This window comes from Anser anser (assembly GCF_964211835.1).
Source record: "Anser anser genome assembly, chromosome: 3".
Taxonomy (NCBI): domain Eukaryota; kingdom Metazoa; phylum Chordata; class Aves; order Anseriformes; family Anatidae; genus Anser; species Anser anser.
The window spans coordinates 119,406,369-119,422,567 of NC_139722.1; the positions used below are offsets into that span (position 1 = coordinate 119,406,369).

Below are 16,199 nucleotides of genomic sequence, written 5' to 3' on the forward strand. Positions count from 1 at the left end.
GAATGAGCTAACAGACAGAAAGAGGAAGCTAGGTAAGAGTAGCAGTGCAGATTCTATATCCTTATGTTACACAGTGCCCAATACACTTTGGATACTACCACGAAATAATAATATTGATTAAAAGAACTCCAGGTTACTCCATTCAAATAAAAACAAAATAGTAGAGGATATTATTTTGCTTCATTCAATATGTAAATAGTTTCCATCTTCTTTTCTGATTATATTTCAGTGGTCAAGGATTAAGCAAGATTTAATATTAGGATAACTGGAGTTTTTTATCTGTTTGCCTTAAGATGAGTCCATTACAGAATTCCTTTTTATATGTTATGGTGGAAGATGGAATTAGTAGGACAGCTACAATGTGCATAAAAAAGAAGTATGAAATGCCTTTTAAGATTATATTGCTCTTTAGAAATAGCTTATGAAATGAGAGAAGTGTATATACTTAAATATACGGCATACCCCTAATATGGAAATGCAGCGTATCCATGTCCAAGCCAAAAAAGAAATCTTATGTCTTTTAGCAATTTTGAAGTTTAAAAAAACTAAATCAGCTCCCATTTGGAAGTAAAAAGAAGCCTGTTATGGTTTATACAATTAATTTAAAGATATGATTTACAATTTGAATACACTTTTAAAATCCTTCTAATTACTTTTTAATAAAATAGAAGTTGATAGAAATATTATACCAAATCTTTGTTTCAAATGCTTAAAAAATTTTGTTTTAGAAATGCTGGTGCTCTCTGTTTAAGAATTTTCAAAAAGTAGTAAAATTATATTAGAAACATTTCTATGTTAATAAATACATATTTCTCATAGTTTAATTCTGCTTTGCCTACAGAGATTACTGACTCATGGGAAAGGAGTTCTAGCAGGGCTCAGGGTAGGAGAGCACATTGTTTAGAAGCAAAGGAAGCACTAGACTCCCTAAACCATATACATGTGAAGTGGTGTAGTACCACTGCAAAGTGCAGCATTCAAAAACAAGGATGATGGGCTAATTCCAGAGATGAAAATGAAACTTTCCATCAGTTCTGAACTGACAGACCAGTACATAGCTGTGCAACAGATTTCTTTCAGCGAGTTTTTCATTCTGATTTGAAAACTCCTGTAGAAATGCTAGAGATTCCCGTTTTTTCCTACAGGTTCAAGCTTAATAATAATTTTAATAGTAATAATTGGATTGCAAACCTTGGATCCACTAGAAAAATGCATAATCCTTTTTTTGTGAAAATAGCCTAACTGACCTCTGGGCCTGCTTTGTAATTATCATGGCCAGTTAAAATATTGCACTGCATTAATCTTCATCCTGCTGCAGCAGCATGGTTCAGGGGTCATGTTCAAGAAACCCCAGCATTTTCAGAGTTGAAACACAGCTGTACCAGAAACAATGTGTTTCCTTCCCACCCTAACTGGAAAATTTTGTCCCCTCTCCTGCCCATCCCAATAACACTTCAAATACCAGCGGGATAAGCATAGCCCACTGCTGACTTTTTAATGGCTTCACTTCCATATTGTGCCTTGCATCAACAAGGTTTCCAAACACTGACCTGACTGAAGTCTCAGTCCCTTATTCATGAGTAATGTGCATTCATACAAGTAGTCGCATTGACGTAAGTCACAGAATCCGGTGACGCTGATTAGATGTTTGTGTTACGGGGAAAGTTGTCTGTGGCATGGTCGAGACATGTTATGGTATGTATAACTTGAAGTCAAGAAATTTCCATGAGGGCTGGCACTGTTTCAGACTCACCTTTTCAATGATAAATTCCTTCATCTTGTCTTCAAAGCCTATGATGCAATTTTATTGTTGGGGGAGTGAGTAATAGCAGCAGTCGATTCAAAGTAATACAAAATCATAAGTATGAGGTATTCAATGACCCATTTCTTTGCACTTTACTGGTACAGTTAAGCACAGTTCTTCCTTGCTTTTATCATTTAAAGAGTGACATACCTTCTAAAAGAAGAAGGACTTGAAAGTTGATATTGAAGGGCTTTTATAGGATTTTCTTCATTAAGGTAAATTTCCTAAAGTTATTGCAGAGAATTCTGAAATCGCAAACCTGAGTGGCTATCAACAACTATTTCTTGGACATTTTGGTTTTCTTTTCTTCACGAAAAACCTCCAGAGTTTTGCACTCCAGAGATTTATCAAGAAAATTTTTAAATATAACCAAGCTTTTTGCACCTGCTTTGAATTTGTAGATTTTTTCTGATTTTTAGCACATCAGTTTGAGAAACGTGGAGAATTTTGTTAAATATTTTGATATTAAGTGGATTATTTTCTTATATAAATAAAACAAAGTCCAATAAAATAACAGAAAACGGTGAAATTCTTCATCCATAACTGTATCTCCATTTAACAAATAGGTGTGTGGTCAACGATTTAGATGGCATTGGTGATATAAAACAAGCATTGACTGTTAGTGATAGAAACAATTATTAATTTGCTTTTATTACCTCTACGTAAGAAAGAATACCCATTAAATACATGTGGTCAGAACGGGTCTATTGTGTGCAGTTCACTCACTGTACCTGTGAGAGGTCCACAGCTATCAGGAGATTATCCTGAGTACTTTTCTGAAGTGGCTGAGCAGACTGTATTGTGCATGATTTGTGCATGATTCTTCTGTGATTTGCTTTCCTTTTGGAGGAGATGGAAGAAGATCCGGGCATATGGTGACCATTCAGTCTTGCAAAGAAAAGACATTAAGGATTTTGCAAAGAGTTAGAATCCCACAAAACTTCTCAGCAAAGTTGCCTTTCTGTCTTCTATAAAATTAGAGTGGATTTGCTTTCCTTTCTTACACCAGTCAGAGTGGAACCAAAGGCCCTCTTCAGTCCTTGAAATCATAAGATTCCTGCATTGATATCATTGCTTTCTGGGGATATGACATCTTGTAGTCATGATGTGTAACAAAAAATATTTTTTGAAGAGGTGGATGAATCAATGCTTTTCTTCTTTGTGCTTTGCTAACCAAAGCAAACAATTAGAAAATAATTTGCTTGAGCAAGAACTAAAGCAGCCACTTTCTTTCTCTTTCAAGGAAATGTGAACCTCCCAGATTACATCCATATTTTGGCATGAAATAGAATATATATTTTGGATTACAGTATGACTTTACTCTCCACTTTCTTTCTGTTGCAAGGATATTTTGAAACAAAAGGTAGTATTTTGAAATGAAAATACATAAAGTTTCATTACAGAATGTCTAAATGAAATATTTTGGCATTTCTGGACTGGAGCATGTAATTTCAAGAATAGTTTCCTCTGGCAAATCTGAAAAATGTTCTGGGAAAAATAATTAAAAAATTGAGAGTAGTTATTCCTTCTATTCATCTCCCCTCAAAATCATCAAGTTCAAATATTAAATATTTACCCATTATTGCGTTATGATAATTGAACAGTAGATTAATACTCATAATCCCTTGTAAGAAAAATAACGTGTCGATTGGCATGTTGTTTGCTTATCATTTTTTAGTGCAGGAATTAAGGTCACCAAAATAAAAGTAATAGGAAAAATTAAATGAAAAACAAAACAAAACTTTTTTTTTTTTTCAGTGAAAATAGCCAGCTTTGAGGAGGAAAGTAGGAATATGAGGAATAGGATTTTAGCAACTGCAGTGATTTGAGCTAGCTTTAATTTCCAATACAAAGAGCAGCGAAGGACAGGGGATCAAAATGTACTTTGGCATCTCTACTGCTCTAGGTTAGATCATCCCAGGTATTATCCAGAGCAGCCTGTGCTGATGATTAGCTGTTAGAGGCCCCTAAAATGGCTAGCCAGGGTATGCCTCTGAATGCTGCCTGCCACCTCCTCGTGCAGTATGCTCACGGGCAAAGAAAATTTGGTGTTTGGGTGCTGCTGAACAGAAACCAAAGAAACAGTCACAAGAAGAATCAGCATTGCAATGGATGGAGCAGTAGTATTTTATGTTTTACAGGCGCTGGGTATATCCTGTTTGAAATCCATAGTTTCCCCTTGGTTTCTGCATATATACTAACATATTGGATAAATTGAACTTGGCCTATCTATTTTTGAAGGATTCAGTTCTAAGTACAGGCCAAGGACTGGCATAATTTCAGAAAATTGTTAGTTATGCTGTTTTGCATTTTAGCTGTGTTTCAGGTGCTTGTGTAGACCTGAGAATCGGTCATCTCCCTGTCTTTGATGCTTTTGCTCCTGTAATTCTTCTGTGGGGAAAATGACTTGCTAATTTCCATTCTGCAGAACTCGGAGGACAAAGAGGTGGTATGAAATTGCAGAGATGCTGGGTTTTGAGCCCAATCACTGATACCTTTGCAGTTCCCAGGCCTTGATAACTGTGGTTCCAGTAGTCTTTTCTGGAACAAATCACCTGGTTTTGTTATTAACAGTGTTGAGCAAACCTGGTCCGAGGCAGGACTCAAGGAACTGGCACAATTACACTAAATCCTGCCTGAGCGAATAAATGTCATTGTGGGAAAAATGTTATGAAAGCAATAACCCTACCTCCTCATTAAGTGCATGTGTGTGGGAAGCTGGGGCGTGCAGAAGGGCTGGGTGTGACAGGAGGCAGCCAGGAGAGGCATGCATGGCCAATGGCAGCACAGGCACCAAGCAGGTGCAGCCCTAGAGGCTGAGAGATGCGACTCCGGCACGCAGCGAGGGAGGCAACCGTGAAAGGAGTGAGGGAGAAGAGTTAAGATCAAGCAGCACTGGCAGGCAACTCACCCTGAGGGCCACGAAGCCAGCAACGCAGGTGGGGGCGGCACAGGCATGTTTCTTTTCCTAGTCTGTCTGTCCCCTGCCTTCCATCACCACCCCATACACTTTCTCCATGTTATAAATCGTAAACAAATCTATTTAGGCTGGAATATATATATATATATATATATATATATATACACACACACATATATTTCCCCCATCCTGAAATTTGGTCGTGTTTGGTTCCTTTTTTAATGGTAACAAGGAAGAAAAACTAACATTCAGGAACATTTGGCACACTTTAATGTGTGTGTTTTTTAAACATTTTTCACTTGTGGAAAGCTCCTCCAATCTAATAAAAGCCATGCCCTCCTCAAGAGACTTTCATTAACACCCTTTTACCTTTAATGTACCTCTATGACATTGTCTCCCCAGAATTTTCAGAATAATTTAGGGCTCCGACCCAAAGCCAGTGGGAAGAGTCATATCAGCTTCGGTGAATTAGGTCCTTAGAGTCCTTTGCACAGATGCCAACTCACTAAAAAGGGTGTAATATGCAGGCTAATCAGCTACTTAAAAAACATAATGTGAGCACAGTTCTCCACTTCATTACATCGGTTTTACATGCCGCTAAAGCCAATGGAGTTACACTGGTGGAAAACCAGGATCACAGAATGGAGACTCACCCCCTGCATTAGCCTTTAAAAACTGGTTTCAAAGATCAGAGGCAGTTAGTCTGTATCTTATAATAATGTTGGGCCTGGTCCAGAGCTCACTGTAGTCAACTGGAAGAGTTCCATCAGGCCCTAGGGATATATATGTCTATGTGCGCAGATATGTATATGTCTCTCTGTCAATCTATCTGTGTAATTTATCTATTTTTACCATGCTCATCGCTGGAGTGACTAAGAGCCTGAGTGACTGAGGTTAAGCAATATGTAAAGTCCCCAAAGCCTTGATCTAATATATACTTGCTGATCCTGTAATATAAAAATAAATGTAGGTTAGTATATGATCTGTGGGACATATACAGTCAAGCATGCAGAACACACAGAAAGAGCAGGGCTGTTTCCCATCCAGCTGGACAGGTTATGCCATTGGCAGGACACAGCAAGTTGCTGCCAAAAAGGCATCACCCATTTTTTAATTCTCAGACTCTGTTTTTATATGCTGCTGATGGATATCGGATAAATTGCTCATTGTAAATCAATAATACTTCATCTTCAGATTAATGAGGAACTAAAACTGTTTCTAATAAATGTTTAAATGCTCAGCATTTTTTAGAAACCAAGCCTTTTATGAGGAATCTTTTTTTTTCTTTTTTTTTTTCTTTTTTTTTTCTATCAGGCAAGAATGATATAAAAACTTCACGATAACCTTGTGAATCGTGGAAAAGTAAAAGAGTAAACGGATGGGCATGTATTCTAGCTCTTTGCTTTATAATTTCACCTGCATAGAACCCTGTTGTACAGGTAAATAGTGTAGTATCTATTTTGACAAAAATGAATGCCCTTCAGAAAAGCAAACACACTATTAAGTAATGGTAATGTACCATAGGGGTGTTGTTATTGCGCTGCCTCAGATTATGTCTGACTGAAAAAGATCTAGGCAGACTGCTAAGAGGAGAAGAGTTTGCAGTGTGCCCCTCTTGTTAGCTTCTGAGCCTGAAGTTTTGCTCACGAAAAAAGAAAAAAGGGTGTGAGATTGTTTTTTTTTATTTTTATTTTTTTCTTTTCTGTAGTTTTGTATTTAAGAATTCTTTCTGTGAAGTAATGAAAGATGAGGGTAAGCAATGGATTTAAAATGAATTGAGGCAGAAACAATTCATTTTTATAAAGAACAAATGTTTAATCCTCCAGAGGAACTATGTGAAGTGAAATTGCATGTCAAAAGTAGCAAAGCAATACAGTGGTCAGTAAACTGCAAACGTTTCTTGTTCATCAAACAAAGAAAAGCAATGAAATGTTCTTAGAATTTTCTCTTTACTAAGTGAGGAATGAAAATAGCCCAAAATAATGCAATGGGTGAACTGTGTACACCGGGCAATAAACTAAACTTCCTGTCTCTAACAAAAGGCTTCTCTTTATAAAGTGCTAGCACTTTAAACTGCAAAACATTGGTATCCAATTCGCCTTTAGCTCTTTAATAATGTCTTCTAAGAAGTTTGTAGTTTAGTATTTTAAACTATTTAAAAAATGATTTTTATTTTTTTAAAGAAACATAAGCTGCTGATAGATGATGAGCATAAACAATACTATTGGGAGTCCTGGATTCCAAACTTTTTGGACAGAAATGACTGTGCACCTTTGATCTATCTCACAGATCCCCTGCACAACTGCACAGACAAAACAAATTTATTATTTTTACTCTTTCATGTGTTTTCGTGGGCTGATTATGGGCCTACGCAAACACTAGTATTCCATAGTTTGAGCTATATTGGCTTAGATGTTCTTTTTCCTTTTTCTGATCACAAAAATAATTCATATTCTTGTCAATCATGCAAACACACATGCTTAGCTGTTAAAGGATACTAGTGTCTCCTAATGGGGGAAAAAAAGCCTCTCAGTCTCTTCCATCTGCTGATAAGGCTGTGAATCTACTGATAAGGCTGTGTCCTTTACTTTGATGGTAGACCGAGCTTTTTCCTGAAGAAAATCAGGAGTATTCTCATTTTGGGATGTAGATCTGTATACTTATGGCTGTACATATAGTTTTCCCTCAAACTGTTACTCAGTTTTCCTGGAATGGGATGGGAGGCAGATGTACACTGCTGAAGACTGAGGTTAGTCTGTTCAAGTAATGGACAAGACGGTAAGTCCCTGATCTCCCAGTGGTGGTTTTGGAGGTCCCAACACCTGTTTTCTGTAGACAGCACCAAATCTACCAATTTTTGTCACCACAGCAGCGACAGCTGGAAAGCAGTGCCAGTTGTGTGGAATCCAAGGGGCACTCTAGCTTTGCCCACAGGCCAAGGTTGGAGACACAAACTTCTCCACAAGTGGAGTTTTGGTTTACCATCTTCAAGAAATGCATTGGGCTGAATTAAACCCTAAACTGGCAAAGAAAGAGTTGTCAGGAGCTGCTGGGGAGGGCAGTCAGTGGTGAGTGACAGCACCTGGAGCTGCTGACATTTTAAGTAGGTACACCTGTAGGGGACTTCTCCCTGGAAAGTGCCTTCAGAGTTGCTCTTCTAAGAGAAGGTTTGGATTGAAGTTTAGGATCAAATTTAGTATTGAGAAGAGGCTTATGTTAGGTTAGTAATCTTGCAGTCTGATATTTTATTAAGAAACTGATTTTTTTTTAAGATGTATTTATGTGGGGTTACCACTGATCGTATGTGCTGCTAGAGATGGAAAATTCTAGCGTTTTTTCTGACCCACGGAGGAAGTCAAAGCCATCTATGTGTTCAGTCTGGAGTTGTTGAGGAGTGGTTATTTCATGTATGTGTTGTGTTATGTCCTCTCCCTGTTGTGTAGGGCCTACAAATTGTAGGGTGGTGGGCCCTGGCTGGAGGGCTGAGTGGGGTAAGCCTGAAGCAGTGCTAATCATCAGGCTGAGAGCAGCTTGGGCTCTAAGCATAAGGAACTGGTCTTTTGTGCCTTCTCCAAAACTTGGGTTGCTCACAGTACAGATGTTGGGCTTGGGCTGGCCTTCTGGAGCTAAGGTCTCCTTGGGTGGCTGGCTCCTTAGTGGGATCTGTGTTCTTCTGAGAGGAACTTTGTGGGCAGATCCATCAAGGCTCTGAAGACAGGCCGATGAAATCAGTGTTGCTACAGTGTTGTGCTAGTGTGGTGCCCGAAGTGACTCCAGGTAAACAGCCTTGATAAAAATGGCTTAAATGTTACTGGTCAAATTGGGGTCTTGTTGCAAAAGGATGCAATAGGTGAGAAGGGGTGCTGAATTCCTGTGTCCTCTAGGAAGGGAATTCTATTCAGAAGCGCATGCTGCTCTGCTGTGTTGTTTTTTCTTTTAACTTGGCATTTTCACTTCTTAGTAGTCATTCTCCTCCCTTTGTGTTATTCCTCTGTAGCCGCTATGAGAAAGGAAGATTCTGGGCCTGTGAAGGACTTACAAAGGTGTTTAAAGAAGGGATTAGCATTGCTTTAAGGGAGGGACTGAAGAATGTGTTTTCCTTCTCATGTTAGGGATTAAGGATGAGGGTAGCTGCTCAGTGGGAGCAGCTGCCCCTCCCAGAGGTAAGAACATGCAAATGTCTTACTTCCACTGGGGGCAGTGGGTGCTGCTGAGTTTGGGGATGATGGGAGTGTTCCCCTGATCTGCTAATTCCCTCCTGCTAGCCTTGAGTCCACTCTCCGAAGATGATGATGCTTGCCTGGGCCTTCCTGCTGCTGGCCCTGCCCTTCAGGGGATGTGAGGCTTCGTGCATCTTGCAGGCCTGCCCCGGTTGCTTCCCTAGGTGTGGTACCTCTGATTCTTGCCGTGGCAATGTGAAGGCTCTGGGGTGCCGCAGGCTTCTCACCAGCTTGTGGGTTTGGGTGGTTCTTTTGTGCACCCTGCTCACCCTCTGGGTAGATGTACGGGGCTGTGGGTGTGCTTGTGGTGGGGGAAGGCCTAGGGGGCTGCCACAGTTGTTCATGGCCCTGCATCTGTTCAGCCAGTGCTTTGCCACTGTGAGGAGGGCACACGCAGCTGCATGCTAAAGAGGGAACACTGCACTTCCCCATGCAACTGCGTTTCTTCAGACACTATTTAAGGGACCTGATTTTTGACTTCCCATACACCCGTGTTACTAGGCTCTGCTGCAAGTTACTCCTTACTGACACAAGAGACCAAGTTCAGTTTACAAGTTCTCAGTTTAACAGCAAAAAAAGGTCTATCCAGCAGCGTTTCTGCTCGACTGAAGTCTTCATGGGGATTCATGTGTTTGGCTCAGCAAACCTTGACGTTAATCTGCTGTTGGAACATCTATGGGAAAGAACAGCCGAGTGACTGAGGAATATAAGAAATCTTAGCTTGTCTGGCACAGAATAGCCTGCCACCATAAAGATGAAAACACGAGAGAGGAGGTAGGAGGAGTCCACTCAGCTGTTTCAGTTTTCATCAGGCAGTTCTGGGCTGGCTTCCTTTTGGTTATCAGGGAAAGCTAAGAAAAGTAAAACAGTGTTGCTACTCTCAGAAACCGTCCCTTGAAAAGAAGCTCTGACAACCAATCAACCTACGGGGCAATAGTGGAAGAAGTTAGTGTGCATTAATGATAAAGAGATAGTGTTAATGTGGTTTCAAAGTGTTTCATATTTAGATGCGGCTCCAAGTTTGTTGTGCATAACAGGACAAATATAACTAAGGTGGGGCTGAGCCCAAGAGCTGGATTCCAGCCTGTTTTAGGAAGCCAAAATAAATGCTTAAACAAATACAACATTTCACATGGACTGTTGAGCTAATTATCTAGTTTCTGATGTTGCCTTTTAAAGGAAGGTGGTGGTGGGGAAGACTAAGTGTCCAGGAAGCACACTGCTGGGAATATTGTGGGCTTTACCCTGATCTTGCTCTTGCCGTGTAAACCACATCTGACTCTTCTGAAGCTCAGGGTGAGGGTTGCCCGGTCTTTCTCTCTGGGATGCATTAGGGTAGCCTAGAACTTCCTACAAAAGTGAAGCACCAGAGGTTAGTGGGTGGGTGCTGAAGTGAGAATCTGGTTGTAAGGCTTCTCACAGCTAGTTGCTCTGCTGTGTGTCTTGGAGCAAGTCTCTGTGTCGCAGTTTCCCACTTTGTCCAGTGGCTGCCAGCTCTGAACTATTTGTTTGCCTTGTGGTACTGTCTGTGGGCATAATATCCTCAAATTCACTCTACACCTGTTTTATCCCTCCTTGTTATTTAGCTTACCTTCTTCCACCTATACATATCCTACATTTGTATAATGAGCTCTGTCTCCATGTCCAGTCTTGGCATTCCTGCTTACATAGATTGTAAACTCAGGAGCAAATTGTCTACATTGGTTTGCCGACTGCCTTGTTTTATCTTATCCCTTGTGACAAATATTATTCTTAATAATAAGAGATGATTATTACCTCAAATAACACTTCCCCCCCCCCCCCCCCCCGTGTAATTTAATACTTTACTGTAGTTGATGACAGAACTTGTAGGTTCAAGATTTGCATCTTTTGAAGCTTCTATAATGTCATGAAGCGGGGCTCTGGTCTTCTTCAGAGTCTTAAGGTGCTACTGTTATACTACTAATGAAGTGGTTATAAAACAAAAGTATTTAAAGCTACTTTGTTCTTGTTATGTTGCCTCAAAAAAAAAACCCTTCTGTTTTCTCTGTCAGTAAAGCCTCACTGATGTGTGTTAAGCTCTATAGAGACCCTTTAATTACAGCGCATCTGAATGGCTGTTACATTAGGAGTTAAAGATCTCTATTTCAAGGAAAGAAGCATTTTTGTTTTTAATATAAACGAGTATGCTTCAGCCTTTTTACCAAATTCAAACTGCATGGAAGGGTATTTCATAATAGACTAGGAAGGCAATATAAAATTAAGTAAAGATGGGTCTGGTGCCTAAAAATATTTGGCAGAATTCCCTGAAAAGCCACATTTGAACACTTTTAATATATATTACAAGGCAGACAAGAATAATTATCTTCTCTTGAAGTTCCCCAAGTGAGAGAAGTGTATTGTAATGCTCTTTGAAAGAAAATAATATAAGCTGCCAAATGATTATGTTGTGGAATTCTTCCCCACCCCCTGTCTTTCACCCATCTGATTGTACATTAGAGGAAGAATATGGTACAAATGAAGCGGTTCTTCTTGTATTCCTTTTTAAAAGAAAAAGCTTGACACCTTTAAGAAGATGTGCCTGCCAATGTACAAGGTAGCCCTTGCTAAAAAGAATTAAGGCAAGTATTTCTAAATGACTAAGCATAGCGCAATCAAAGACAAGGCACCTCTTTCTTTGAATCTGATGTTGTGAGTTCTTGGGAAAACTGAAGTAACACCATTCTGATTTTTTTTTTATCTTCTACATGTGGTTCAAAACCAGAGAGATAAAAACGTCTAGGATTAGTTTCTTTAACCGCTATTACAATGAATGACATGTTCCTGGCAATGGGAGCTGAGACAAAAGAGTATGAAGCATCAACTGATATTTTAAAGGGCTGCTGGTAAATGCCCAACTCACTTTAAAATTAATTGTCTTCATGAAAGTCCACATGGAGATGGATAAAGGGAAGGGCATATCATTAGATGAGAGAATTTCCATAAAACATTGACATCCTCAGTCTGTAGAAAGACTTTGTTAGTGCTAAGTATCAGGGCTTTATTTTCTTTTGTGGTGCCTGTTAATAGGTAGCTGGAAGGAAGGACAACTGTGCCAGCATCTCCTCTGGAGCTTATCTTGCTCTTCATACTCCAATAGTGAGGAGTGTAAGGGTAGCCAGAATATACGGACCAGGACATGATTCTTGGAAACAGAGTTAGTTGTAGACTTCACTGTCAGCTTCAGTATGTGTAGGATCAAATGTGTGGTGAATGAGGAAATCTCGTATCCTGATAGTGAATCCCTAGAGGCAGAGAGAGGCACAGGCTCATGGAATCAACATGGGGATAGAAGGGTTGAGGGAGAGGCGAAATTCTCTGCTGTTACAGGCTGGAATTGGCATCCATTGGATAAGAATTTCCTTCTGATTTACACAGCCAAGAGGGGTCCTTGAAGGGTCTTGAGAGTGCTGCAGATATGTGATTCTGCAAGTGAAGAAAAACCTAGGAATATATGGAGGGACAATGAGAGAGATTTTGGCAGCAAGACTTAAAGTAAAAAAATAAATAAAAAATAGGGTGGGAGGCAAAGCTGCAATGAGAATGCTGAGGTTGAGCAATCCTACCCTGGGAATCTGTCTGAGTGGGGGGCTGCAAGATGCTTTCTTAATTATTTATTTTTCTCAGACCAGAGGATGTGAAATAAGACTCCTTTATTTCAAGGGGGAGGTGGGAAAACTGAAGGAGAATAATGTTCACTTAATTTAGTAGACTCTTTTATATGAAATATACATGCATGTGGTTTGTGTATATCTATTTGAATGAAGATTGTTGAATTAATCAGGTGATCAGGACAGATTGTTCAGATCTCTCAGGAAACATTGGTATGCAATTTTTTAAGTAAGTGTCTTCATGCCTGGCCTGTTGCATAGAGATAGGGTACTTTGGAAACATCTGCAGAGTTAACTTTTAGAAGTGTTCTAATTTAAGCTGGATGGGGCCAGTAAAACTGTGGTTTCATTTTATGGCTAACAAATTGATCCTTGGAATACTTCTCTGCTGCATTCAAACATGGTGCTGCGACTATAACTTTATCTCCCTCTGGCACTGACAACAATGTTCCCAAAGCAGCGTGGAGCTCGGCATATCCCAATCGTCATCTATTTGTCCCCCTTTTTGGGGAGGCTTTGCAATTGACATCAAGCTCAGCCTTGCAGCTGCAGTTCAGCATGTGCTACAGTTGCATTCTCTGCACATATGGCTATATCATTGTTTTGTCTGGGATGTTGGCTTGTCATCCTTGGTTATAGGAGAGGACTAACTATCCTTACACAAATTACTGTGATCCGTTGGTTGGCATAAGAGGTACCGCAACTGTATGCTTCTAATTGCTTTTATGGACTCATCTCCCCAACCCTTCAGTGAATTGATTCCTGTAGGCTGCTGGTGCTGGGGAGGGTGAGGGGTAATGCTATGTGGTTGAGAGAAGGCTCAGTGGTGATGACAACTTTTTCCTTCTCTTCTGGTAGTGAATTGTATTGGAAGAGATCTGTAGAAGTGTTGCAGTTCATAAGTGTTGTGCATATTTTAGAGAGGCCACAATGCAGTGCAGGAGAGTCTAGTTGCTCACGTGGTTCAGGAGCTCCACTGCCCTAGCGGTGCCACTCTGTCGGCTATTGTACATTTTTCAAGTCAATTTTTTTAATGTGACAGATCAGAGCTTGAAAAACAGGACGTCTTGGAACATGAACTAGATGAAAACAAGCTACAATGAAAGTGAAAAAAACATATCATTTTACTGCCGATTGAAAATTAGGACCAGATGAAGTCTCTGAGGCCCTGGGCATTTAATTTACTGGAGTTGGTCACTCCTCTGTGAAACCAGCCTCAGTCTGCGTTCTCCGCACATACATGATATCTTTGTTTGTTTGTATTTGACCTAATTTGTTGAGGAAAATAATGAGATGGATTGTTTTGGTTTTCTTGTTTGCGTAAACTTTACATACAAGTGATTTACTTTGCAAGCCACTATGATAGGGTGGCTGTAGCTTACATGGCCAAGAAATTCTGTAGAACAAAGCTATCTAATGAAGTGCTGCTCTGGTTGTGGAGACGTGGAGTTCTAAATAAACAGGTTGATGCAGCTTGTCAAAGGTTTTTTGTTGTTGTTTTTTTCCCCCTCCATTTGCATGCATATGAGTTCTATCAGTCGTAGCCAGAAAGAAAGGTTGCTTTGCAATCTAACCTACTTGTTCTGTTTCTGTGAAGCAAACACACCTTTTCCTAGGGACTACTTGTCCAAGACTTTCATAGTGTGTACTCTCTGGCTCGGCACCTTTTTAGTTTGTGGTCATGTGTGTATATACATATCTTGGTTTATTTGGTTGTCAGTCTAGAAGACAGTAGGATTATAATGGACTTCACATACCTAAGTGTCATTGCCCTTTGAAAATGCAATTTTCGGGTTTTTTTTTTAAAAGGCTGATAAATCAGTCCTACAGATACCAGATTTAACTATTTTTTTTTTTTTTACTGTTTTCAGATCTGCTTCTACCTGGACAATTTGGCTTACAGTCTGAATCTAACTTCAGAGATTTTAATCATGGTCACAAATCAGGTAACAAGAGAATCTCCCTCTGTATTTGCATTTGTTTGTTGTATTTTATATGGAATATGTTTTGAGGCAGATGTTTGGCAGTGGCCTTTTAGGGGAGTTAGGGTCTCAAGTAATTTTACAAACGCACCTCCAATAGCCTTCATGAGGAGTTTATGCACTTCACATGAGAGAAAAAAAGACAACACACCACCACACGTGTAACCAGTAATAAAATGGAAGCCCACTGAGCTACACAGGAAATGGGATTTCCATTCCATGAGAAATATGGACTCATAAATAAGGATTCTCCTTCCAAATCGTTTTTTTTAAAACACTTGCCAAACAAGTTTCTGTAAAAAATATTGATTCAGAAGTGCTGAAGCTTTTTATTTGGATAAAGCCATTTTTCTTTTTGAGCATTGTGAACATTGTGACTACCTTTTATGTTGCATTGATTTATTGTGTAAATACCTAGAAACAGGAAGTCAGGAGGATAGTACTGAAATAAGACGTTTAGGCTTTTTGATATTAAGCATTGTCCACCTGACTCCTCACATGCCAAAAGAGTGAAATGTTCACTTCTGGTGAGAAATTTTGCTGAGATTTGATGTGTGCTAAAAGCAAAGTCCTTGCCCAATATATAGTCACACTCTGGCCAGCCTGGTTGTAATGCCAAGCAGCACAGAGACGTGTGTCCCTTAAACCCTTATGACTGGATATGCCATACTGGTATTCCCACTGGGCTAAATAGACATCTGGCTAGAAATATGTAACTGCAGCAGACTGGATGCATCGTTATGTGCTCTATATGGAGTTTGCCCTACATGCAGGCATGAAGGTGTTTTTGTGCTGAACCCCTTGGTACCAAGGGAAGCTGTATCTGTCCTCTGGAGTGACTGGAGAAGGAAGGCCTCCAGACTGGAGGGGTGCAGGGAGAGTTTTCAGTCTTGCGGCAATGATTGTGTTCCCAACTGTTCCTGCTGATACAGAGTGTGAACAAATTGCACTCGTAGGAGAAAATCAAGCCCAGAGCGCTTGTGTGTGCATAACACTTCTTTAATAGAAAAGCCTGAGAACTGTTTTCTTTTGAATATGTTCTGGGTAAGTTTAATGTGGTCCTTTGTAAAGAAAACAAAAGTCTGGAAACCCAAATCTCCAGGAGACTCTGCTCTATTAGATAATTTGAAAATCTTTAATGATCACACACATAGATCTGAGGGATCTCAGGCATGCAGCTGTAGTTTCAGAGCCCTGGCTGTATTTGCCATCTGTCTGTAAGCAAGCAGATCTTGACTGGGTGTTCTGCTTCATATATCTGAGTGTTATTCGTTTTGCTCCTTGTTGCCTGCAGTCTGGGCTTTTCAAGAAGATTAATGGAACCTGAGAGAAATAACCCATTGCCCTTCTTAAGAAAGTGGTATAACATCGTGCCAGTTATTAACTCGGATCTAATTGGTGTTTTAGTGTTTGCAGTTTCTTAAATGGGTTGAAACTCCCATTCAGACTAAAAATGCAGAGGTACTCTTCTGTTCAGTAGCATCAGAATTTCTTGTCTGTTTTAACCCCAAAACTATGAAAACTTCTCACTGGTGAGGCAGAATGAAAAACTGTATTGATATTCTGCTAGCTAATATGGTGCTCCTAGAATCCCATTAAACTGTCAGAAAAATAAGCGACTAATCACTGAGAATCTCTCCTTCG

The 16,199-nt window shown here is 39.8% G+C and overlaps 1 protein-coding gene across 5 annotated transcripts in view; it reads left to right on the forward strand.

Annotated features, from left to right (window-relative positions):
* LOC310896546 (uncharacterized protein) overlaps window positions 1–16,199 on the forward strand; it is a 282,713-nt gene that overhangs the window by 77,979 nt on the left and 188,535 nt on the right. Inside the window, exons 1-2 of one of the 5 annotated variants that reach the window (XR_014581583.1) lie at window positions 7,264–7,944; window positions 14,445–14,519. Coding sequence is in view for 1 of the 5 variants with exons in the window: in XM_083828962.1 (XP_083685088.1) it covers window positions 14,445–14,519 (75 nt within the window). In the remaining 4 variants the exon portion in view is untranslated. Of the gene's footprint in view, window positions 1–7,263; window positions 7,945–14,444; window positions 14,520–16,199 lie in introns of those variants that run through there. The other 4 variants (XR_014581584.1, XR_014581585.1, XR_014581586.1 and 1 more) reach the window with 4 other exon arrangements.